Genomic DNA, 24,916 nt, shown 5'->3' on the forward strand with positions numbered 1-24,916 from the left:
ATGCCTCATCAGAATCGCTAGATTTTGCAGGGCCCCTTAAATATTTTCTTTCTGCAGTGCCTCTAAAAAAATGAATAACTTATATCCCCAGATTTCTGCCTATATTATTAAAATAAACTTTTTTTTTACTTTTTCAAATTTCAATCCTAAAACTGAACAATTTAACTTTTTTCCTATTTTTTATCTTTCAAATTTTATACTATGGTTACTTTTTTATGTTTTATATACATATCATTTATGGCCCTTAAAAAATAGGAGTTTAAGGAAAAGAGTCCAAAAATTCAAAAATGTTATTTTTTAATTTGATAATTTTAATTTCTTATAAAGTTTGAAAGTCGAGAATAAAAATGTCACTAAACTTTTCTTCTATTCCATCTATATTATAAAATAGAAAAAATGTTCTTATTAATATTAAAAATAGTTTTTTTTTAAAAATAAATTTTTTATAATTATTAATAGAAGATTAAATATTCACAGCATGAGTCTCCCACAGTGGCACTGTACCTCTTGTATCTCTGCATATTGTAAAAGAAATTTCCTACTGTGAGAGGTGGAAAATATAAATAATTTATATTTAATATATAAATATATATAAACAATTATTATTATACAAATATCTATGAATAATTAGCATAATATAAATTTATTTCTATTTAATTATTGGGATACAAACAGTAATCTTATGTTCTTTGGACTATATTATGTGTGATAATATTTGATGAGTTACAAATTTCTTGACCTTTTTTTTTTTGTTTTAGAATATGATTTGCAAATTTTTTTTCTTCAACTTATAGATTTCTAGAATCAAAATTTGAGCATTTTTTTTGTTTGTTTATTAACAAAATAGTGCAGAATTGTGCTGATGAGAAAGTCAGGCAAATCTGATAATTGAATCGTTGCACACAAAAATGTATAGAGCCCTGCTCACTACTTGAGATAGTTGAGAAAAGAAAACTTTTTTTCTCCACTTTTCTATTACATAGACCATAATAATTTTTTTCAAATTTTTCACACAGACAGGAAAAGCTAAAAATATTTTTTGTTAGCAATTTTGAAAAGTAATTAGAAGGACTGAAGTCATATCTGCATGCAGAGTTTTAATACCTAAAAGATGTGCATATCCTTAAGTTAAGTCTCTGTACATTTTAATACAATCTATTTTTTAAAATAAATTTTAAAATTTATTCATATCGCATATTTTTGAATTACTATAATGACGAAATCACTGGTTAAACTACTTTATATATAATATTTTCTAATAGAAAGTTTCAAAATTATTACTTTTTACAAATTGATTGTTTTTATGTTGATGTTTCTTAAAAGTTTTAAGTTTGATGCTAGCTGATTTTTAATGTTACTCATTAATATATCATATTAAATGTTTTTTTTTCCTTACTAGGTTGCAAAAGGTCAAGAAGTAACAGACTTTAGATTTTTCATCCGTTCTATTATTAGGCACTCAGATTTAATCACAAAGGTATGAAAGGTTTCAATCCTTGTTTCTAAATTAAATATACTGAGTTTTCTGTTATAACTGTATAAACATTTTAAGGAAACTTTATCAGTGAAGAAATAATAATGGTATACACATGAAAAGGTCGTAAAATTAATATTTAAGGCTTTGAAAAAAGAAACCCTATCAAAGTCTAATGAAGGCAAAACTGAAAATTCAAAACTTGTTTGATGGCCCAAGAGAAGGCAAAAGGTGATTTTTCGAACCAATGTTTGCCCCATTATTCAAACAGTTTTTGATATTTTTTCCCTGCCTTCCTGAAGGGTGATTCATTAAATGTTGATAGCATCTTTTTGCCACTTAAATATTAATTTATGACCTTTGTGCATTGTATATAATATGAAGCAGACTGTAATGGCTTGATTAAACATTTATTAAACAAAACTTAATAAAACAAATGAGCTATGTACACGAAAATTATTGCGGCTGCTGCAATAGCAGTAAACAATGAAAGGTAGCCCATGAGAGAGCTGACAAGTGAATTTCCTTGTTCGAAGTTCTTGAGTAAAAAGAATGCTTGATTCTATGACAGCGATGCAAAGTGGAGTAGGAGGTGCGATAAGGGTAAAACGCGTAGGCGTATATTTTTGATATCTAACAACCTTTATTGTGTACAGTCGGCAAAAAAAAAAAGATATCACCCTGAATAATTTTCGTTCTAATGATCGGATTTTCACGAACTAAGTGTTAATCTTAATGGTTCCTGGGGGTGACCTCAAATATGCTAATTAATTAGTGCTAACTATTAATTAAGTTACGAAATCAGACACAAAAACGTACTTTCTCTGAATAAACATATATTTTTTCTTACATATTTGGATTCTTAACCTTCAAAATATAGGGGGTAGCCGCAATCTGGGAAATATGGTCCCCATAGTTTGGTCAGGAGAGCGATCCAAAGTTCGTACCCCTTAATGTTAATTTCACTTTTTACGTTTTTAGTCATATTTTAAAAACTAATAAAGCAATTCGAAGAAAATTTCACCCAGTCATAAAACTCATTTACCCAAAGATAATTTCACGAAAAAAATAATTTTTAATAATTGTTAATTATTTTTTATTATTTAATTAAATTAAGGATGAAAAATTTTTGAATTATAAGGTATGAATTTTTTTATACCATATTAATCTACATATTTTTCAATTGAAAAATCTAAAGTTTCAACTGTTTTTATTTATTAGAAGCTGAGAAAAATTAAAATTAATTATTTTTAAAAAAATAATTTGGCGACAATGAAGAAATGATTAAATGGAGCGATTAATATTAAAATGTGATAAACTTGCGAGGAACTTGACTTCGCGCGCTTAGCATAAAATTTCATTCATATTTTTTTCGCTAATAATCGTTTGCTTATCTTTTCATTTTTATTTTTTTAAGCTATAAAATACGATGTTTCTTCTTTAGTCGTCTAAAATTCTATTTGCAATTTAGTAAAGAAATTTGAATAAAACATTTTATTGAATAAAATACATTTTATTCAGAGAATGTGGAGTTTTATAAAAGCATGCTTCTGATAGAATATGATTATACAACAGATTGTGCTTCTTTAATGTGATTTTTTTTTATTTTTTTTTTCTCAATAACTGATAAAATTTCAATAATATACATACGAATGAATAAATTTGGAATAAAATATTCATCAATTTCTTGAATATATATTTTATAAATATTAATAAAAATACGCAGTCAACATTTTTAAGCATCTCTCACAACATCGCAAATTTCTCAAAATCTTATAGGGTAAACTAACCAGTGAAGGAATACTTAAGCTTAGCTTGTCTTTAAAAAAAAATCATAAAAATTTCAAAATTTGTAATTTTAGCTAAATGACGTATTTGTTATTAAATGCATGTCGACATATTTGTTATTAAATGCAAATTATGTAAAAAAAATTTAGATAACTTACATAATATTGTTTTAAGCTTTTGGTGGTTTAAATAATAAGTAGTAAGATAACCAAGTGAAGGAACAGTTCTTAAATTGAATAAACACTAAATTTTCCAGTGAATGAACACTTAATTTTGAGAATGTTTGATGCTCGTTAGGAATCCTTAGGCCACACAGATATCTGTCGCCCTGTAGATGCCTGAATTGACGGATGTTAACACAGGCGGGCATTAGGAAAAAAAAATCTTTTAAGTTTTCGTGCCCCCATTTCAGTATCTTAAGGGCCTTACGAGCTCTGTTTAAAAAGAGAGTATCATATCAGATATATATATATATATAAGAAAACAAAAATAATCATAGTAGCAGTATTTGGTGGTAAATGTAGCTTATCGTAATTGAAGAATATGCTGTGCGACATTTTATGGTGAATTTGCGAACGTAAGTTTCAGAATGTATCGAAACATGTGGATGCTATTTGCTAATCATCTTTATCCAAAGAAAACCATGTAACGTAAATATCTAGCAAAATGAAGCAATTTTTTAAACAATGAATCATACAATATGCAACATATTATTTCTATATCTTATTCTTAAACATAACATATTTCAATGTTTTTAAAATGCCACTAAACATTCAGCAATTCATTGAGTTATAGAAAAAAGAAATCGTAAATTACAGAAAACCTTGTGAATGTGCATTAGAATTACTATACAATCTACATTTTATTTTTCATGCACTTTTTTTTCCTTCAAACTTTCATGCCTAGAAGACTCGATTAAAGCTGTAAAAATCATTATCCCTAAAATTTTGTATATAGCTATTATAAGTTATGTTAATTTGATTTTAGTATGAAATCCTCGAATAAACATAGCAAAAATAGCATAATCTAAATAATATCAGATAAAAAGTTCATGTATTTAAATTCTGAAAACTTATAAATCGATTCAAATTTTCTTTTCAAAAGAGATTAAAATAATTTTTTATTTTATTTATTTATTTATTTTTTTTGCTTTTTGGACATAAATGAACTTAAAAATTGTCTATTGCCTAGAAACTTCGAGGTGTTTTCTATTAACTATTAATTAAACCTCTCAGAGCAATCACAAAACATTATTTCAATTTTTTTACAGTCAGAAATTGGTTGCCTAGCAACCTAGTAAAATTAAGCGTTTCTCTTTTGAATCAGTCAATGGGTTATCTTAAAATATTTATTTGCGCAGGCGACTTTTTTTGGCGGTTTTCTGGACTATCGCCAAATATATAAACCTTTATTGCAACCCAATTTACGACCCAATTGTTTTAAAATTTTGTCTACCCCCCCTAATTCAAGTGTCTAGATTCCAAATATGTAAAAAAAAATATATGTTTATTCAGAGAAAGTACGTTTTTGTGTCTGATTTCGTAACTTAATTAATAGTTAGCACTAATTAATTAGCATATTTGAGGTCAGCCCCAGGAGCCATTAAGATTGACACTTAGTTCGTGAAAATTGGATCATTAGAACGAAAGTTATTCAGGGTGATATCTTTTTTTTTTTGCGGACTGTACACTTTTTTTTACATTGTTTTTGACAAAGATTCTAAAAATTAACATTAAAGGTGATCATTGTGTAGCCATCTGTATCTGAGTAGTTTAGTCTAAATATTTTTTACAGGAAGCCTCGTATGAGTATTTGCAAAATGAAGGAGAGAGATTACTTTTAGAAGCAATGGATGAATTAGAAGTTGCATTTACGCATCCTCAGGTATGATAGCTATTTTCATATAGAGAACTTGGTTGTTTTTTGTTTTAGTAAAACAATTACAGCCAGAGTTGTGGAGTAGTCAATAGTTGAACTTCTGGGATTTTCAATAAATTTTAGTCGAGTATTAATATTATTACTTATTAAATGTTAATTTTTCATCATGAGTGTTTATGTATTATTGCTCTTCGCAGAAATATATTTGTAAGATTGTGTGTAAATTTAAAGTTAAATCATTGTCTCTAAAAATTCATTAAATTATACTTACCATCTCCAACTCTATGTTCTGATAGTATTTTAAATTACTTAAAAAATGCAATTATAGAATATTTATTCAGAGGAATGTTTTTATACCTTATTTTGTAATTTAAACTATTGTCTGCTCTAAATAATTAGCCTATTTCAGGTTGGTGATTAATTAATTGAGTTCTAGTATGTGAAAATCCAGTTCTTTAAATTTTCAGTTATTCAGACTGTTTGCGTTTTTGTGTATTGTAGATAAATTATCATATAATAATTGTACAGTAGAGAACCGATTAACCTGGATGCTTAGGACCATTGCTATCCCGGATGTTTGAATTTCCCGGTTTTCTGGATCGGCCAAAAGTGCCGTTAATCGATGTTTTATCAAACCCAAATTGCAAGGAAAAAGTTCAACATATTTAAAAACAGGGAAAAAACGAAAAGATCTCCTAAATTAAAAAAAAATGGTTGAAAAATAACATTTAAAAGGATAAAAACATTTGCAAATTTAGACAAGAAAAACAAGTTTAAGAAATACAAAATTTGCATATTTATTTTTTGATAATAATTAAAATCCCCAAATTAATTAATATAAAACAAAACCAATAATTAAAAAACGCAATATATTCATACCTAATTATGCTGGGGGGGAGGAGGATGAAAAGAAAACTTATTAATCTAAATAAAAACAGCACTTGAAAATTATGGAGCGGAAACGATATTTAAAAAAGGCACTAACATAAGTATTGAAACCTCGAAGAGACAGGATATTATAAGATAAACGGAATTAAAAAAAACAAAAACTTAATGATAAAATTTATGAGTAAAAAGAATTAATTTACTGAGTACGAAATTTATCCTAAAAGAAAAAAAAAACAATGCAGTGAAATCAGAAAAACAGAATAAAAATAAATAAATAAATAAAAAAACTATCTTCTTTATAAAATAATCGCCTGCTTTTATTAACAAATAATTATATGCTTAAATTAATAAGCAATCTTCTCCTTTTATTTTATTTTTTTTATTAAAAGACTATTTTTAACGAAAGCAGATGTGATTGCACATCAAGAAAAACTTGCTAATGCCATCACATTTCTAAGAAATCAGAATTTATTCTACAAAAAAATATTGTTTTGTTAATTGATGTCAAATAGATGAATATAACTGGTGATTAAATAATTCATTATCCGAAATAATAAAACAATTCACCATAATAAATAACAAAACTGAGTAACTGAAGTGGATGATTCAAAATAAATCTCACATTTCACCCTTAAAATCAATACTCTTAGCCAGATGTTTCAAGTTCCTTAACTCAAACATTCATTGCTATGCCTGTGCAATGCATTTTCCCCACCCCCTCGTAAATCAAAGAGAAAATGAAATCAGCTTGCCACTCCTTTAAGTTTGATTGATGGCAGCTTATCAGAAAAAGAAAATAAACACAGGAGAAAATAGAACATTCCTCCCTTCCCTGCCCCCTCTGGATCTAATGATCTTCAAGGTCAGGGGAAGAATTGAAATTCCTCTGGGCAAGTGAGGAGAAGAATTCCCCCCTTTCCCTCTACTCAACTTTAAGGATGAGTCAAATTTCCGCTTTTTTTTTATAGTACTTTAAAATAGCAAGAAAACCAAGCAAAATTATTCCCGGTTTTCTGGTTTCCCGGTTATCTGGATACCAGATAAATGGTTCTCTACTGTATTTACCATATTCATTTAATCAAACAATGTGCATTAGTATTTGATTCATTATTTAGTTTTACAAAATATATGTTTTTTCTCATCAGTTGTATACATTATATTATATTAAGTTGACACCATTGTACTTTTAAAATGCCACTGCATTATTCAATTGTAACTAAAGAATAATTAGAGTTATTAATTAAAATTTGCTTTATTTAATTGAATATATTTTATATAACAGAATTATTCTCTGACTCTATGTACCTTTTAACTAGGCAAAAAGAACAGATTGTAATCATATATTTCTGAACTTTGTGCCAAAAGTAACAATGGATCTGTCAAAAGTAAGTTTAAAAATTTTATGCTTACTAATCCATTCTGTTTCTGTATTAATTACTTTTACTTTCTACTATTAAAGATAGCTGAAAATGTTCGTGCTATGGTAATGAGGTATGGTCCAAGGTTATGGAAGTTGAGAGTTTTGCAAGCCGAATTGAAAATGACTATAAGGTAATTATTTAATAAGCAGATTGACTAATACAGTAGAACCTGATTATCCACATATTGGGTGGCAAGGGCGCAGCAGATAACAAGAATCGTATATAATCTGAAAAACTCAAAGTAAGGTGGAAACACGAAAAAAAATATTTTGAAACATATTCATGCATGTGTATATAATTTTAAACATACAACAGAAATCTTTGTTTTACATCCAAATCAATGAAACTACGAATTGCAAAGAAAAATTAGTACATGCATATTTCATAAAAGTGTTCTTAAATAAATGTGTTCAGTTACTTCTGTTCAGTTCATCTGTTTTTTTTTAAAATCGATTATTGATCTAGTGAAATTGGGACTCCTCGAATCATAACTTGTGAAATCTGAATATATTTGATTGGAGCTCCCTTTGCCGAATTCCCGGATAATCCGAGCTCTACTCTATTCTTAACATTATCATTCTTGAATTAAGAAATATATATTTTTGTAATTAATGTGTTGATTAGGCTTACTCCAACTGCTAAGTGCATGCCTATTCGCCTTTATCTTGCAAATGAGAGTGGTTATTATTTGGATATGAATTTGTATAAAGAAGTGACTGATCCTAACACTGGATTTACCAAATTTGAAGCCTGGGGTCATAAGCAAGGAGCACTGCATGATTTGCCTATATCAACTCCTTATATGACTAAAGATTATTTACAGTTGAAACGTTTTCAAGCTCAGTCAAATGGAACAACTTATGTTTATGATTTTCCTGACATGTTTCAACAGGTACGAATTAGTTTCTTTATAACCTACCTTTTTGTGTAGCATTATTTCATTATTTTTTCTTTTGTGTACAGTCATTAAGTCGTCTGTGGGAAGAATTCACTATTGGTAGGCCTGAAATTGAAATACCATCCCAGCTGCTGAAATTCACAGAATTAGTGCTAGATGTGACTGATAATTTAGTGGAAAGAAAAAGATTGCCTGGCGAAAACGATGTAAGATATGTTTTTTGTTTTTTTCTGTTGCATTTAGGCCTTTCTTTGCAATGATGATAACTATGCAAGCAACATAAAATATAATACAGTAGAGCACTGATAATCCTGATCAAGTATTACTGTTAATAAAGAGAAAAAAACCCAGATAATTGGACAATTTTAAAAAATGCACTTGAATATTTTTTTATTTAACTTGTCAGCATTTTTGTAAGAATCAAATATAAAATGTTTTGTTTACATCTTTTTAAAATTTAAACTTTTATTTGTCTTTCAGTTCATGTAACCTACTCTCTACAAAACTAATTCAAAGTTTACAATCTAATTAGTTTTATTTTAATATCCAGTACAATTGATAGGCTGATGTCATAAGTTCTTTGTTGTTGCTCTTTTTCTCTTTCTTAATACTTTTAACAATTTCAAAATGTTGATGTTATGATAGTACTACTCTTTCACATTTTCTAAGCATGTTTGTAAACACCTCCTACTAATAGTGTACTAATAAAAAGAGTAATTAGTGGTGATGTGTAATTTCTGTCTCCTCATAGTAGTGTGATGATATCGATCTCTCACAAAAATCTCCATCTATATTTTCATTCTTTAACATAAAGAATGTATCTCAATGTACAATATTGTGAAACATTTTTATATGAAAAGGGTAATAAGCAGAAAATTTTAAAGATTGATCAAAATTGTAATTTTATTTACCATCATCATGGTTGGCTTTAACACCCAGTGTGGGCCAAGGTCTTCTGTTCTGTCCTCCAGGACAGTCTACTTTCTTATAAACAGTAAATTAAAAGTACTCTTTAATATGCAAAAAAAAACCCTGTTTTTTGGATCAAGTGCAGCTAATGATATCTGGGACTGATTTAATTTCTGATGTTAGATAAATTACATACCCATATGTTTTAAAATAACCTTCATCTAAAGTAATGTACTTCTGTATTCGGCTGTAAAATTTTTAGAATTCACTTTTAGAGTCCTCTTTAGGAATGTGCAATTCTTATTGTCCACAACACACTTAAATCTTGTTCCGATAATATAATTTTTCTGTTTTCGAATCAAAAAAAAATCTACCAAGAGATTTGCCCTCTGAGTATGTTGATTCATCTTAACAAACATGAGAACTAAAAATTTGGAAATGAATCAAGGTTTAAAGATGTGAAAATCATCAAGAAAATTCCAATGTCAGAATTATAGAGCATTCGAAGCGAGGACTGATAAAGTTTCTAACTCTTTTTTATTCAAATAAAGGAGTTCAGTGTGCATAGTAATAAAGAGAATGACTGCTTTTGATCTAATGATTGGATTTTCACGTATTTAGATGCAATAGTAATGATTCAAGGAACTGACCTTAAGTATGCTAAAATGTTTATCCAGATGATGTTTAATTTCAAAAGTCAGACAAAAAAATTTACTTTCTCTGAATAAAAAAATAGTTTTTTTTTATAGATTTAGATTCCTGACCCTCAAAATATGGGAGATAATTACAATCTGGAAAATAAGGTCCCAATAGTTTAGGCAGAAGAGAGGTTAAAATTTTAGGTCCTTAATGCTTAGTTCAGTTTTTACATATAAGACCGTATTTCTGTAACTGCAGGGGTGCTACGCCTGCGCCATTTGCGACAAACTGAGACAAAACGGCATAACTGCGCCGTTTTGCGACATCCAGCTCAGTTTCTGCCAAAGCAGCGCCATTCTGAGACAAAACGTCCAAAATTTGACACACCTGAATTCAGTTTCAAATATTAATCTGCATCGCCGTGAGTCATTGGAGAGCATTTTGCCGTTCACGTTTCCTAAATATGGCATTTAAATGTCAGAAATTCCGTTTGGCGAATCAGCTATTGGAATGCATATAGAATATGCGTTTCGTGTCTATAATTGGATTATGTACAGCAGTGAGTAGCAATCAGTATCGTATGCACGTGATCTTGTAAAAAAAGAGGGTATTCTTCCCATATACTATTGGTTATTATCTTGCTTTTTTTTCTTAGGAAACTGTACAGTACACGTAATTATGTCAGGGAGGAAAGACTTCCGCGAAAAAGCGGAAATCCGCTTTTTTCTCCCAATTTTTAAAATTTCCGACCATGTTCCAAAAACTGAAATATTTAGGGAGTCCAATTAGAGAAACCCAAGGGATTACCGCGACTTCCGCTATAGAGTAGAAAGGAGTCTAAGCGTTTCGTTTCAACCGCCGATATTTGATTTTTTTTTTGTTTGACTGATTTTCGGAATTTTAAATATTAGGAACTGCCCTGGAATATGCTAAAATCGCGATTTTTAATCAGACGATTTTAATATCAATCATCGATTTTCGTATTTAACTGATTAAAACTTACGTGTTGCAATTTCTTTTACGCTGTTTAAAAATCGTACTAGCAATTGCTATTCACTCAATTTAAAAATTCAATATCGCGATCTGTATTCTCGCGAGTTTAAAATCCAACGTCGCGATTCGTATTCACGCATTTTTAAATCCAATATTGCGATTCGTTATCACGCAGTTGTAATATCAGATCTCGTTTTCCGTATTTGTACGCTATTTAAAAATTACTCATTGCGATTCGTATTCACGTGATCTAAAAATTATGCATCGTGATTCTTATTTACGCGATTTAAAAATTCAATATCGCTATTTGTATTTTCGCGTTTCTAAAATCCCGCAGCGCGATTCTTATTCACGTGATTTTAAAATTCAAAATCGTGATTCATATTCACGCGATTTTAAAATCCAACCGCACGATTCATATTCACGCGATTTTTAAATCCAAAATAGTGATTCATATTCACGCGATTTTAAAATCCAAAATCGTGATTTATATTCACGCGATTTTAAAATCCAATATCGTGATTTGTATTTTCGTGTTTTTAAAATCCAACAGCGTGATTCATATTCACATGATTTTATAATCCAAAATCGCGATTCATATTCACGCGATTTTAAAATCCAACCGCACGATTCATATTCACGTGATTTTAAAATCCGATATCGTGATTCATATTCACTTGATTTTAAAATCAAAAATCGCGATTCATGTTCACTCGATTTTAAAATCCAATATCGTGATTCATATTCACGCGATTTTGAAATCCAATATCGCGATTCATATTCACGCGATTTTAAAATCCAAAATCGCGATTCATATTCACGCTATTTTAAAATCCAATATCGTGATTCATATTCACACGATTTTGTAATTCAATATCGCGATTCATATTCACGCGATTTTAAAACCCAAAATCGCAATTCATATTCACGCAATTTTAAAATCCAGTTTCACGATTCTAGAAAGAAGTAGAATTAAGTTTTTTCTTGAATTAGTTACTGTAAAGATGTGATATATTTTTCTACAGTTGTTGCATTTAAACAATTACTAAGTGCATTCATAATCACATTTTATGATTGTATATTTAGCTATATAAATTAAAAGAACATAGTCAACTAACTAATCTTGTGAATGCAAGAAAGTACAATCTACTAGTCAATGCCAATAAACTAAAAAGTTTACTTTTATACTTAATAAAGGATGCAAGTCATTTTAGAAAGAAAATTATATTTATATGTGTCTTTTTAAATTGTTTATAATAGTTTTTAAATATTTCTGTTTTGATATAAAAATGTATATATGCTAATTTTTGGCTATTAAGTGCTCCCTAAAATTTTCTTGAAAAATTCCTACCTAAAATATTTCAAAATTTCACTGCACCTCCTGAATTCTATCAAAGAGGGTTTTTTTTTGTGTTATTTGCATTTTCTTAAACTCTCATTATTTAATTACTGAATTTCTCTTTTAATTATTGAAATCTGTAGACCTTTCATTGTAACTGAATAGTTATATATTTTGAGATGAAATTTGAGCTCAAAATAAAATGGGTATTTTCCCTTTTGAATTACTGAAACTAAATAGATATTTCTTTTTAGAAAGTTAACACCATTATATTTTAAAAAATAAGAAAGTTAAAATTTACTTTGTAAAATTCTGGAACAGATACTATTCATTGGCATAAATGATAAATGCAATATATATGAAAACAACAGAGTCCATAAAACAATTTTGTGGACTCTTATAATCAATCATATGCAGGTTTTTTAAAATCCTAGCAATAGTGAATGTATGTATAATTGTAGTACTCCTAGTATGCTATTAATGGTTTTATGGATCCTGAAAATTATCTTTATATTGTTATCAAACTGATTAATAGTCATTTTAGCTGAGATAAACTGAGTCAAAAAATAATTTTAGCTGAGACAAAGTGAGCCAAAAAGAGATTTTAACTGAGACGAAATGCAATTTCTGGTGAGACAATTTGATATTTTGCGAGTAGCACCCCTGTAACTGTTTAAAATAATTTTGTTTTACAATTGTAAAACTTGATTATCAGGGTGGCCACCCACCTGGAAAACTTTGAAAACCTGGAATTATCAGGGAATTTTTTTGTACTGGAAAAAACCTGCAAAAATCAGGAAAATTTGGATAAAAACCTGGAAAAATCAGGGAATTTTAGAGAAAAGCTGAATTTTTTTTTAATTTCACTAATTTAAATTATTTACTAATTTTCTGAATTTAAATTATTTCATCCATTATACCCACGTTTTTTAGACGGAAATGTATCTCCAAGCAGTTGAAGTATCATCAACTTAGCAATACTTTGCTTGCTTCAAAATTTGCTCCATTACAGCTCTGTTAAACTAGAATGCCACATAAAATTCTCCCACTGTTGCTAAACGAATGTGGAAACCTTTGACCGCTATGGACTGTGCAATTTAGGAAGGATTGTGGTGGAGGTGGAAGAAGGGATTAGGATATTAGCTTCTGTTTTTAAATTCTGTCCTTGGGCTGAATCCATTTATGGCTTAAGTTTGTTCCAATGATTTCTTGGTAATTTTTTTTCCATTTTGACAAAATGTTTTTGTATTTTTAACTTTATAAAATTCTCCAAAAATTAGTTGGTTATAATTTAATAATAATAATAGATTTTATATTGCACTCTTTTTCTGAAAGCTTTTGTATTCCCATTAAAAGAAATATGTGAATTATTTTTTCTCAGCAAAAAAAAATGTGTGATTGGTTGGAATCACACATTTTTTTTTACAATCGCTAACAGCAATGTTTATTGTCAATGTCAAATTGTTACAATTGTTGCATTAATGCTAATTTTTTCTATTTCATTTTAACCTTTTATAACATATTTTAATTTAAAAAAAGGTTTTTTTTAAGAACTAACTACGTACTAATATTTATTTTTACTCTTTTGTTGGTCAATATATGATTTTTGATTCGAAATTTTGTACCAAAACATTAAAAAATGAATAAAAAATCTTGCCAAATTGTCAAAATAAATTATTATTTTCAGGATATGTTAAAAAAATAACATTTTGAATAAAATATTTAATAACGTAGACACTTTTGTTGCCTACACTTCATTAGAATAAAGAAACTAAAACCTGGAAATTTTAAGATTTTTATCTGGAAAACCTGGAAAAATCAGGGAAATTTGAAATCTGATTTGAGTGGCCACCCTGATATACAAAGGTGCATAATGTACTAATTCTACATTACAAGTAAATTTTTATAATTATTTTTATTATTTATTTTAATAATGATTAAAAATTTTTTTGAATGATACGAAAAAAAAAATTTCATCAAAATTTCAGATTGTTCTTTAGAAGTAAAATTTTTTAAATGCAACTTTTTTTTATATTATTCAGAGTGCAAAAAGGGAAATTAACATTAAGAGGTTTAAATTTTGATCTACTTTTCTACTTAACACTATTAGGATCTTATTTTCCAGATTGCTACTTCTCTAATTTAAGGTTAAAGAATCCAAATTTTTCAAAAATTAAAGGAATGTTTATTCAAAGAAAAACTATGTTTTTGTGTCTGATTTGAAACCTGAAATATTATCAGTACAAATATTTTAGCATATTTAAGGATAGTCAATGTATTCATACTGATTGCATTTTAGTACATAAAAATCCAATTATTAGAGGAAAAGTTGTTAATGTATTATCTTTTTTGTTTTGCACACTGTACACCATGACAGGTGGTTAATTGAAAGATAATAAATAGTTATGCAATTCACATAATATTATCAAGAGTTAATTAGATCATTTCTTGAAATCAAAAATTATCTTTTATTTCTCTATTATGGATAAATTTTTTGTGGTTATCTTTCTGTAGATTGGAATGGTTGCTTGGAAAATGACTTTTTTCACTCCAGAGTATCCTCAAGGACGGGATGCAATCGTTATTAGTAATGATATAACTTCCTCAATTGGAACTTTTGCTACTCAAGAAGATCTGCTATTCTGTGTAAGAATTATGATTTGAATATACTTGTAATCAAATAAGATTCAATTGTTATGATTAATTGTTTTTTTCTTATATTTATAGAAAGCTTCAGAAAGAGCTCGTGAATTAGGTATTCCCAGATTATACATATCAGCAAACAGTGGTGCCCGTATAGGTTTAGCTGAGGAAATAAAGCATATATTTGATATAGCTTGGATTGATAATGAAAATCCTGACAAGGTAATTTTTCATTATTGTTCTAAAAATTGTTCTAGGAGTGAAACAATCTCTAGACTTTGCTAAGTCTTTTAAATATTCTCTTTCTATTGTGCCCTCAGAAAAATGAATTGCATAGAATCTCAGATCTTAGCTTAAATTTTTGAAATAAATATGACTTATTTTTCTGTTTTAAATTTTATTCCTCAAACTGAACGACTTCATATTTTTTATATTCTTTTACTTTAAATTTTATTCTATCATATAATTTTAATGTACACATCATTAGTGACTCTTAGTAAGGAATTTTATGTTTAAGTAATTTAAAAATATTTAAATATAGATCTTATTATTTAGTTTTTGAGAAATTTTATTTTAGTGAGGTGTTAAGAAATGTTGAGACTACTGTCTTTTCTATTTCCTTTATAGAGTAATAGATAAAACAATACCTTTCGAATTTTCAATACTAAATATAAAGATTTAAAAAGTAAAATTTTTCTTATAATTTTCAGAAAAAAAAATTTGTAAACCATCATCCTTCTAAATTTCTAAAAATTTAAGGCTGTGTGCAAATTGTCCTTCTGCCTCATTAGAAAATGAATTTTAAGTCTTGCATAATTGCTAAAAATAGAATTAGGAATATCTAAATTAATTTGTTCTCAGTTTTATCCAATAACGTTCTGTCACCTTAGATATCAAATTATTTTACTATTCCTAATAATTGATAGACATACAATCAAAATTTTTAATAAATTGTCTGTGATGCGAACTCTTTTTTTTTTCTTTTTCATCTTGATTCGAATTTAAAATTGTTAATTATAAAATGACATGTGACATAATTTGTGGAAAGGTTTTTTATAGATAGTACTAAAATTGATTTTCTTATATTAAAGATTTTTTATTTTTTTAAAAAAAATTCATTTATTTGAAAATAATTAAGAAAATTTCACTATTTTTGTATGTTTTTTTCCCCGAGACTTTTAGTATACTTAATTGTAAGAAGTAAAAAAAAAAAATATATTAAATGCATTAAGATAAGAATGTTAATATTTCCTTTCAGTTATTAAAAATGAATTAAAATAATATGTCCTATAATGAAGTTTGGTAAAAAAGATAATCTGTGTAAATGTAGCTATCTTTGTTCTAAACTTGTAGTTAAGATTTTTTACGTTTCTAGAATTTGATATTTGAAAGTTTAATGATGTATGTCTTTGTTTATTAAGAGACTGTTAGGATCTAAATATTTTCTTGCAATATTTCAGTACATATCTTATATTTGTAATCATTTACAGGGCTATAAATATTTGTACTTGACTCCTGAAAATTTTAAAAAAGTAAGTGCAATGAATTCTGTGCATGCTGTTTTGATAGAAGATGAAGGTGAATCAAGGTATAAAATCACTGATATTATTGGTAAGTAAAAAATAAATAAATAATTGATTATTTCATAAATTTTAAACTAGTGATTTCACATAGAAAATATGCTTCTCATTGTGATTTACATTTATAATGTTATATTTTAATATGAACAGAGGTTATAACAGATAATTATAAAAGCTTCACAAAGCTAGCAATTATTTTTCAATTTAAAAAATTAAAATATTACTTATGTATCTTGGTTGTTATATATTTAGCTGAGAAATATTATATTATTGTTTTTTATTCTTTAGTAATTAATTTCTGTAATTTTTTTTTATTGAATATTCGTGCAACAATGAATGTGTTTCTGAAATGAATATAGTTTATGAATTCAATGTGCTGAGATTATTGGTTAATCAAATAGAATTGGTATTGAAATAGAATTGGTTGACGTGTTACATTATCGTTAATTTTTGATCATTGAGCAATTTATTTTCTTTTGACTCAAAGAAAACACATGTGAAAAGTAACAAAATTGTTTAAAAAAGGTTTATATCTATGCACTTATATTATAATACATGTTTGGAATACTTTAATCTGCTTTGAACATTGATTTCTTTTGACTTGTCACTTGCAATAAAGGGGGGGGGGAATCCTCTCTGTAGTCACCAGCATTACTGCGAATCTATTCTTTGATGCTGTTTTTCCACATTGGCAATGTCCTTATGAAAACTTGAACCGTGTCCCTCCCAGACGTGCTTGCAGTTATCGGGATATATTAAAGATATCATTAAATAATTTATTGAAATAATTTAATTGTATAAGAAAATACAGTAGAGAACCAATTATCCGGGATGCTCGGGACCATCGCTATCCCGGATATCTGAATTTCCCGGTTTTCTGGATCGACCAAAAAGTGTCGTTAATCGATGTTTTATCGAACCCTCATGCACATATCCTAATCATATTTGGAAAGATTTCTGTATCGTGATCTGTTGCAGAATAATCGCCAAGTTTTGGCGGCTATTGAGCAATGGCCTTAGAGAAACTAAAAATAAGAAAAATCACAGAAAGTGACCAACTTGAATCGTATCCACCCCCAGGCAAGCACCTACTTGTTTTTTTAAAGTTCAAAATCTATTTGGCACTTTGATTTGGTGATTGTAGTTGGCCCTACAGATAACGATAAGGAAATATCCCCTTATATTTTTTTTAGAAATGAAGAGTTTAAGAATCTTTCATGAGTGCTCAAGAAGTGCTTAAGAGGTTCTAACTTTTTATTCAAAATTTGGCTATGCACCCTGTGTAATTAACTATGTAATCATTGTTATCATGGCTTTTTAAAAACCATGGGTGACATTTNTTTTTTTGTTGATAAAAACAAGATTTTTAATTACAGCAGATGTGATTCCACACCAAGAAAAACTTGCAATTGATACCGCTCTTCCAAAGAATGAGAATTTATTCAAAAGAAAAAGATTTTATTTTTATTAGTCGATGTCAAATAAATATATTTTTCTCTTTTCTTTTTCTGTTCACTGATATGCATGCAATGCATTTTCCCCACCCCCCTCGTAAATCAAGCAGAAAACGAAATCAGCATGCCACACCCTTGAGTTTGATTGACGGCCTAAAGGAAAAAATAAAACATTCCTCCCTTCCCTGCCTTCAAGGTGACGGAGGAAATGACGTTTCTCTGGGTAAACGGGGAAAAAAATCTTCCCCTTCCTTACATTTTCCTCTACTCAACTTCAAGGATGAGTCCAATTTCCGCTTTTTTCGTTCTAGTTTAAAATCGTTCTAGTTTAAAATGGCGGGAAATTCCAGCAAAATTTTTCCCGGTTATCTGGATACCGGATAAATGGTTCTCTACTGTATAATATTAAATTTATTCTATAATGTATGTATTGAACTTTTCTTTATGACAAAAGAAATATAAATGTTTCAGCAATTAGTGAATGTCAGCTTTTTTCCATGCAATATTAGTTTTCAGAATGTTAATTCCTTCCAGTATGGGTACTTTCACGTACAAAGCAGTTTCATTATTGACCAGTAATTTATTAAATTCTGGTTTATGTGAATTGTTTACTTTTTTAATTTAGAATAAACTTCTTCTTAATTTCAATTTTTACAAGATTGTAAGATTTTAGAGTGTTTTTTTTAGATCTGTTATAGTGGTTTCAAATTTCCCTCCTCTGAGGGAGAACAGGGAAAACCTGGAAAATACAGGGAATTTAAAAATTACCTAAAATAACGGGGAAAATGCAGGGAATTTTGTTTCTTATTTTTGTCTTTTCAAAAATGATGACAATTCAAAGCGTAATCTATGAGATATTTAACCATGATATTTCAGCTATACTAAACTATTTCATTTACTATCGCATTATTTAAGTATGTTCAGCTGTTTTTCCAGCAATTAAAACTAATAAACATAGTTAGCCCAAATAGCTCACACAAAAGCACAGTAATTGTTGTTTCCTCTAAATATATTGTGTATAATTTGTACAGGGAAAACACAGGGAATTTTCCCCCCCCAGATTTGAGTGGCAACCCTGGACTAATAGTTTTTTTTTAAATTTTTTAATAACTTAACAAAACCAGTCAAATATTTATTGATTTACTTTTTGTTTGTCTTAAACAAAAATCCTACTAGAGAAAAGACTGGTTTCTCTTGAAAAATAAATGAGTTAGCAAGGCCAATGTATTTATCTCAATATTATTTAGCTAGAGATATAGCTAGAGTTAATTGGCTAGAGGTATGAATGGAGATTGTGATGATTTACAACAATGAAACTCTCACTATAACAGCTACAGTGTACAAATTTTCCAAATGACGAAACCCATTTTTTTCCCATCAAAACTTGATTCTCATAGTAAAAAATATAAAATAAAGTTGGAACTATATTTTTGTCATGAGAAATGGTGGTGCTAGACGGAGCAAAAAAGACTATTTTATCTGTTTTAGAGGTGTCACAACCACAATGTAGAAGAAAGCACATTGATTTATAAGCTAAATCCAGGGCTGATTGTGCTCTGGAAAAAATCCGGATTTCCGGATTTTTCGCTAACAGTGATCCAGAAGTTTACGGAGATCAAAGGTCCAGACGTTTAAAAAAATCATTGATCACAGAAGTTTCCGGAAATCAAATTTTCAACGGTGGAACTTAAAAACACAGTTTATTTTATTTCTTTGTAAGGGAGAGTCAGAGAGATACTTTATAAGCTTATATTCATGATTATTTATCGGATGATTTTTTATCAGTAAATAGTTGTTATAGTCATAAACTCAAGAAAGAAAGACATATTTGTAAATTTTAATTACTTCTCCAGGTCATCATAGGTCTGTAAATGGTATAGGTATGTGTAAAATTTTAAATATATATTAAGTAAACAAAGAAATATTGAGGAAAAGGAAAAAAACTTTGTTTAAATTTTTTCTAATTTTTCAATTTCAACTGTTTTTTTGTTTTGTTTTTTTAACTCAAGAAATTTTCCGTAATTTTGACTTGGGCTTACAATCACCCCTTTATATCTTGTTCTCTTCATCTCTGTTTAGCATTGCCATTATTCACACTAAAGATATCATCCCCACTTCATTTTAAGCTATTTTTAAAATTGTAATGATCAGGTTTCAATTAGAGAAAAAGGTGTTGCTTTTTGATAATTTCAAATTTTTTTAATTCTTAACTGCAAATGTGATCAGTTGTCTAGAGTGCTTTTCTTCAAATACTATGGGATGTAATTTTGTTTTGATTATTCAAGCAAATAAGATGCTAGATGTTTATGGGAGAAACTTTTTTTTATGAACATTCTTTCTTTAATGTCTTACTTATTTCATTCAAATTGAGTCCAAATATTTTGAGGTTGAGTTGAAGTGAAAGCTCACTGAGTCGATGTTCACACAATTTACTATAAAAATTTTCACTTTATATGTTTTAGAATTTTGCATCTTACTCATCATTTTATAATTTATAATAGTTCCAATAAATATTCTATTTTGTGATATTTTTAATAGTCTAATACTATTTATTTTACATTGAAGAAAATTTATTTTATTCTCAGTTCTTTCTTTTTTTTTCTCTCTCTAAATTTACCGTGTCTCAAATATTTATTTTAATTCCGCATCTTTATTGATTGTTGATGTTTTAATCTCAATTTATTATCTTGCTGTTTCTCAATCTATATACTTATGAGTAGTTGAATTATAGTATAAAAAAATTTATGGTAATATTTTTAGGAAGAGAATCTGCTTTGGGTGTGAAAAATTTGCAGTATGCTGGAATGATAGCTGGTGAATCCTCTCAAGCATATAAAGATGTCATTACTATTAGCATGGTATGTTTTACAGGGACTAATACAGGTTGATTGTTTTTCAGCCCCTTCACAACACCTCAGCTAGTAATAAGTTTTTTCTATTTTTAATTTTCAATGAGAAATGCCAATATTATGCAAAATTATTAAAGTTTGCATAATTATTAGATTGCTTATTATGGTTTAAAGTCTTGTATCCAGAATAAGTGGAACTTAGATGTCCGGATAATAGATCTTTCTTTACTACAGACCCCCAATGTAGACAAAGGTTAAAACACTTCTTATATAACGAAAAAAAAAACAATAAATAAAATTTTTTGTTATTAGATTGATGTCTGATCAGCCAAAAAAAATTTTTGTAAGGAAACAAATGATTCTCAAAACATGAAAGCAAAAAATTAAAAATGTTACAACTAATCATAAGTAAAAAAAATCATTTGTTGGTTGCTTTCTCCACCATTTTGAACTGAACAATTGAGGCAAGATGTAGAAATTCCTGGCATCTTTGAATTGGAGTAAGTACAGGGTATCAGCGCGCCTGGAAAGTCATGAATTTCGGTATTGAACAAAATTTGTCCTGAAATGTCATGATCTTAACTATTTTTTACAAGAAAATTATGGAAAGTCATGGATTTAGGTTGCCGAAAATTCTCAGTTTTGAAATGGAATTACCCCCCCCCCCATTGCAATTTCAAGGTGTTCCGAATATCTGAATTTGTAACGAAATCCCCACTCACAGTCATATTTTATTGAAACGTAAAATGTTTTTATCATGTTCTTTAAAAATAATGGTGCTTTTTCAAAAAATGAAAGAAAAAGCATCATTTCTAGAGCAAATTATCTTTTAAACTTCTGTGATTTTAGTATTTTTGTTATTTCATTTTATTTCTAAATTTAAAATTCTAGCTGAAGCAAGCCAGTCATTGGCAAATATTTTTTTATTCCGAAATGAGAATAGAAAAATCAGGAGTATTTCTTTCCGACAAACAAGAAAAGTATCTTTAGAATATAATTCTGCAGAAGAAAAGAAAATTAAGTTCTTTCGTATTTTTTTCAGCTTTTTTATTGATTCAACTCTTTCTTTACTCTGTTTTTTAAATTAAAAATCTATTAATATGAAAATGCAGAGTATAACAGTTTTGGTTATACCTATCATTTCACTTAATGTTGTTATAATGCTTTTTCAAATTGATTGTTGTGTTTTTGTCGGAGAAAATAGTAACTTCGGTAAATCATGAAAAATTCTTTGAATTAGTCATGGAAAGTCGTGGGTTTGAAAATGGAAAATATAGCAGATACCCTGTTAGTAGATGGAAAGTTGGGAAAGAAAAAATTCAAAATGTGTTGAGAAAAAGATGTATAAAAAGATCTTTAGCGATCTCTTTCAAACACCAGAATTTTTCAGTTTGATATTATGAAATACACTTTTCTCATGATTGATTTATTATTTTTCTTATTCATTGTTCACCTCTTCCTGTTAGTTACTAGAAATGAGTGTACTCAAGGTCAAACTTTGTTATTATGTTTTATCTTTCTGTTTCATCATTCTGGAAAAAAATTTTTTACTCTTCTCTTACAAACTTCATTTGATTTCCTTTCTATCCATAATTTCTTCAACCTTTACAATCTTGATTAATTGATGAAAAACAAGGGTGACATCTTCATTAAAGCTGTCAACATGTTTAGAAATAAGTTGTTCAGACAAAAAAAAAATTGACAGATAACCTTGAGCTCACTAAAAAGCATAACGATACCTAAGAAAAATAAGATTGCTGATTATTATTTTTAAAAAAATCTTTTCATTTTACTGAAATAAGATAATAAAGAAAATTGTATTGTACCATTTATTAAGTTTTATTTTACTATTTAAAAATTCCTTACAAGTTGTTTTAACATCTTTAAAACATTTCATTTAGAAAGTGAGAAAGATATTATTTTGATATTTGTGAAGTTTTGCTTCATATAATACCTGCTTCAAACTGCCTCCTATTCTTAAAAAAATTGCATAAACAACTCTTTATATTGCATGAATGTGAATAATGGTTCATCGCTTAAAGGTTTTGTTACAATGGAAACAATTAGAACTAGCCAAAATAATGAATTATTGAAGCAAATTATTATTTATTAATTAAAATCCTGTTGAAAAGTAATTAGATGAGTATAATCTTAACTGACTAACTAATTAGATGAAAATAAGGATTTGTTTTAAGCAATTTCAGCTGTATGAAAATTAGAGTATGGAAATGTTCACTTTTTGTCTTCACTTTATGTCTGTTTTTGTTTCTCCTAAAGAAAACAGGCCATTATTAAATAAATTTACTAAAGTCTAATGAAATACAATGTTTTTCAGAAAATCAATGCTTTGAAGGTGACCTGTGCAGAAACTTACTAATTGTTATCAACTTTTAGTTCACTCGGAGACAGAACTGATTTATGTGAATTAACTTAGTGTATTTAATGAATCACACTTAATGAATTACCCTTTGAAGAAATTTGATTTCCAAAATGATTATTAATCTGCAAACAAGGATTATTGCTGTAAATCTTTAAAAAGAACTTCAAATATGGTTTCTTCTGCTTCAATGTTGTTTTCTGAAAACTTGGGGAAATCAGTCCATATTTTGTAAAATAAGAAGAAAAAAGTGTCTAAATTTTACACTGAGTGTAATTTAATGTTTTTCAGGTCTCTTGTAGATCCATAGGTATTGGGGCATACATTGTAAGACTTGGTCAAAGAGTTATACAGATTGAAAACTCACACATCATTCTGACTGGAGCTGCTGCTTTAAACAAAGTAAGTGCATTTAAGTTATTTATCATCTAACAAATTCCGTATGAATCAAAGTTGTAGAACTCATTTTGTTTTATTTCAGTTGCTTGGTAGAGAAGTGTATACTTCAAATAACCAGTTAGGAGGGATTCAGATAATGCATAATAATGGTGTATCACATGTTACTGCTACTGATGATCTTGAAGGGATATATACTATGTTAAAGTGGTTGTCATATATGCCCAAGGTAAAATGTTTTTAAAACTTTTTGTTTCTTAATGTTATTTATTTTTGTTCAGAAAATTGTTTTCTTTTAGGAATCTTAAATAATTTTCTTTGTGGTTTCAAATAAAAATATTGTTCAATTCCAATAGTATCAATTATTTATGCATAATGACTTTGCATTGTTTAATTAATTTTGTTTTCAATGTTTTAATAAATATTACCGAGACCCCTAACAACTATGGGTTCTCTCTAGTTTTTTACTGCAGAAAAGTTCAGAACAATTTTAATTTTTTTAGTAAAGTAATTTATGACAATAAAACCAGTTTATGTTGTTTTTTAATTTCCTCATTACTGGTAATCTGAAAGAAATTGCACAAAAAATGCTAATATCATTATATGGTTTTTAAAAAAAAAGCTCCATCTTATTACAAACAACATAAATTCAGAGCTGAGCTTTTTCCGCCTGTTTTAAATTAAGTAAAATGAAAATTTTGCCTTTTCAGAAAAAGTTCTGCTATTTTGAATCCTGAGAAAAAGGATTGGTTTTTTTACACTTTTATTACTTATGTAAACATGATTAATTTCGTTCACAACTTAAAATTGCACATCGGGATCTGTATTCACATGAATTAAAATTACAGGTAGCTATTCTTATTCTCCCAATTTACAAATCAAATCCTAATTATCTCTCAATTTACTGTTTCTTCTTTCATTAATTTTTAAAATTGTATTATTGTGTTTACAATATTGTCTTGTAAGTAAATTATGACAAGAACTGGGCCATGCATTGAATTGCATCGATGTTATGCAATCGTCACTGATCCGATATTTTGACTAGCAATTTTTGGACGTACCGAAAATTACGATTTACCTGCAATGTGTGTGCTGTTTTCTGATGCATTTTAAGCATTGATGTTGACAGTCATGATGAAGAGCATGGTTACCAATAGTGTATCAATCTGTATCAGTAAATATGGTTTTAAACTCGCACAAAGCATCAAACATCTATGACTGCAAGCAAGTTCCTTCGATAGAAAGGGGACATTGATTGTCGTTTTTGAACAGTTATTTTATAGACATCCACATCTTTTACCTTTTGACGCAGAATTTTTATTAAACATATTTTTTACACTTTTTTCATTATTTTGCATTTAGGTTAAAATAAGTGAAAAATATTTTTTTT

The 24,916-nt window shown here is 28.2% G+C and overlaps 1 protein-coding gene across 2 annotated transcripts in view; it reads left to right on the top strand.

Moving 5' to 3' along the window:
• LOC107449161 (acetyl-CoA carboxylase) overlaps window positions 1-24,916 on the top strand; it is a gene marked incomplete at its 5' end in the record, with an annotated part of 85,955 nt that overhangs the window by 34,813 nt on the left and 26,226 nt on the right. For both annotated transcript variants that reach the window (XM_071188232.1, XM_071188233.1), the window contains 12 exon segments: window positions 1,400-1,477; window positions 5,057-5,146; window positions 7,345-7,413; window positions 7,488-7,579; window positions 8,074-8,341; window positions 8,413-8,553; window positions 14,742-14,873; window positions 14,955-15,092; window positions 16,361-16,481; window positions 20,665-20,762; window positions 23,422-23,532; window positions 23,612-23,755. In XM_071188232.1, coding sequence (XP_071044333.1) covers window positions 1,400-1,477; window positions 5,057-5,146; window positions 7,345-7,413; window positions 7,488-7,579; window positions 8,074-8,341; window positions 8,413-8,553; window positions 14,742-14,873; window positions 14,955-15,092; window positions 16,361-16,481; window positions 20,665-20,762; window positions 23,422-23,532; window positions 23,612-23,755 — 1,482 coding nt within the window.

This window comes from Parasteatoda tepidariorum, chromosome X2, assembly GCF_043381705.1.
Source record: "Parasteatoda tepidariorum isolate YZ-2023 chromosome X2, CAS_Ptep_4.0, whole genome shotgun sequence".
Taxonomy (NCBI): Eukaryota; Metazoa; Arthropoda; class Arachnida; order Araneae; family Theridiidae; genus Parasteatoda; species Parasteatoda tepidariorum.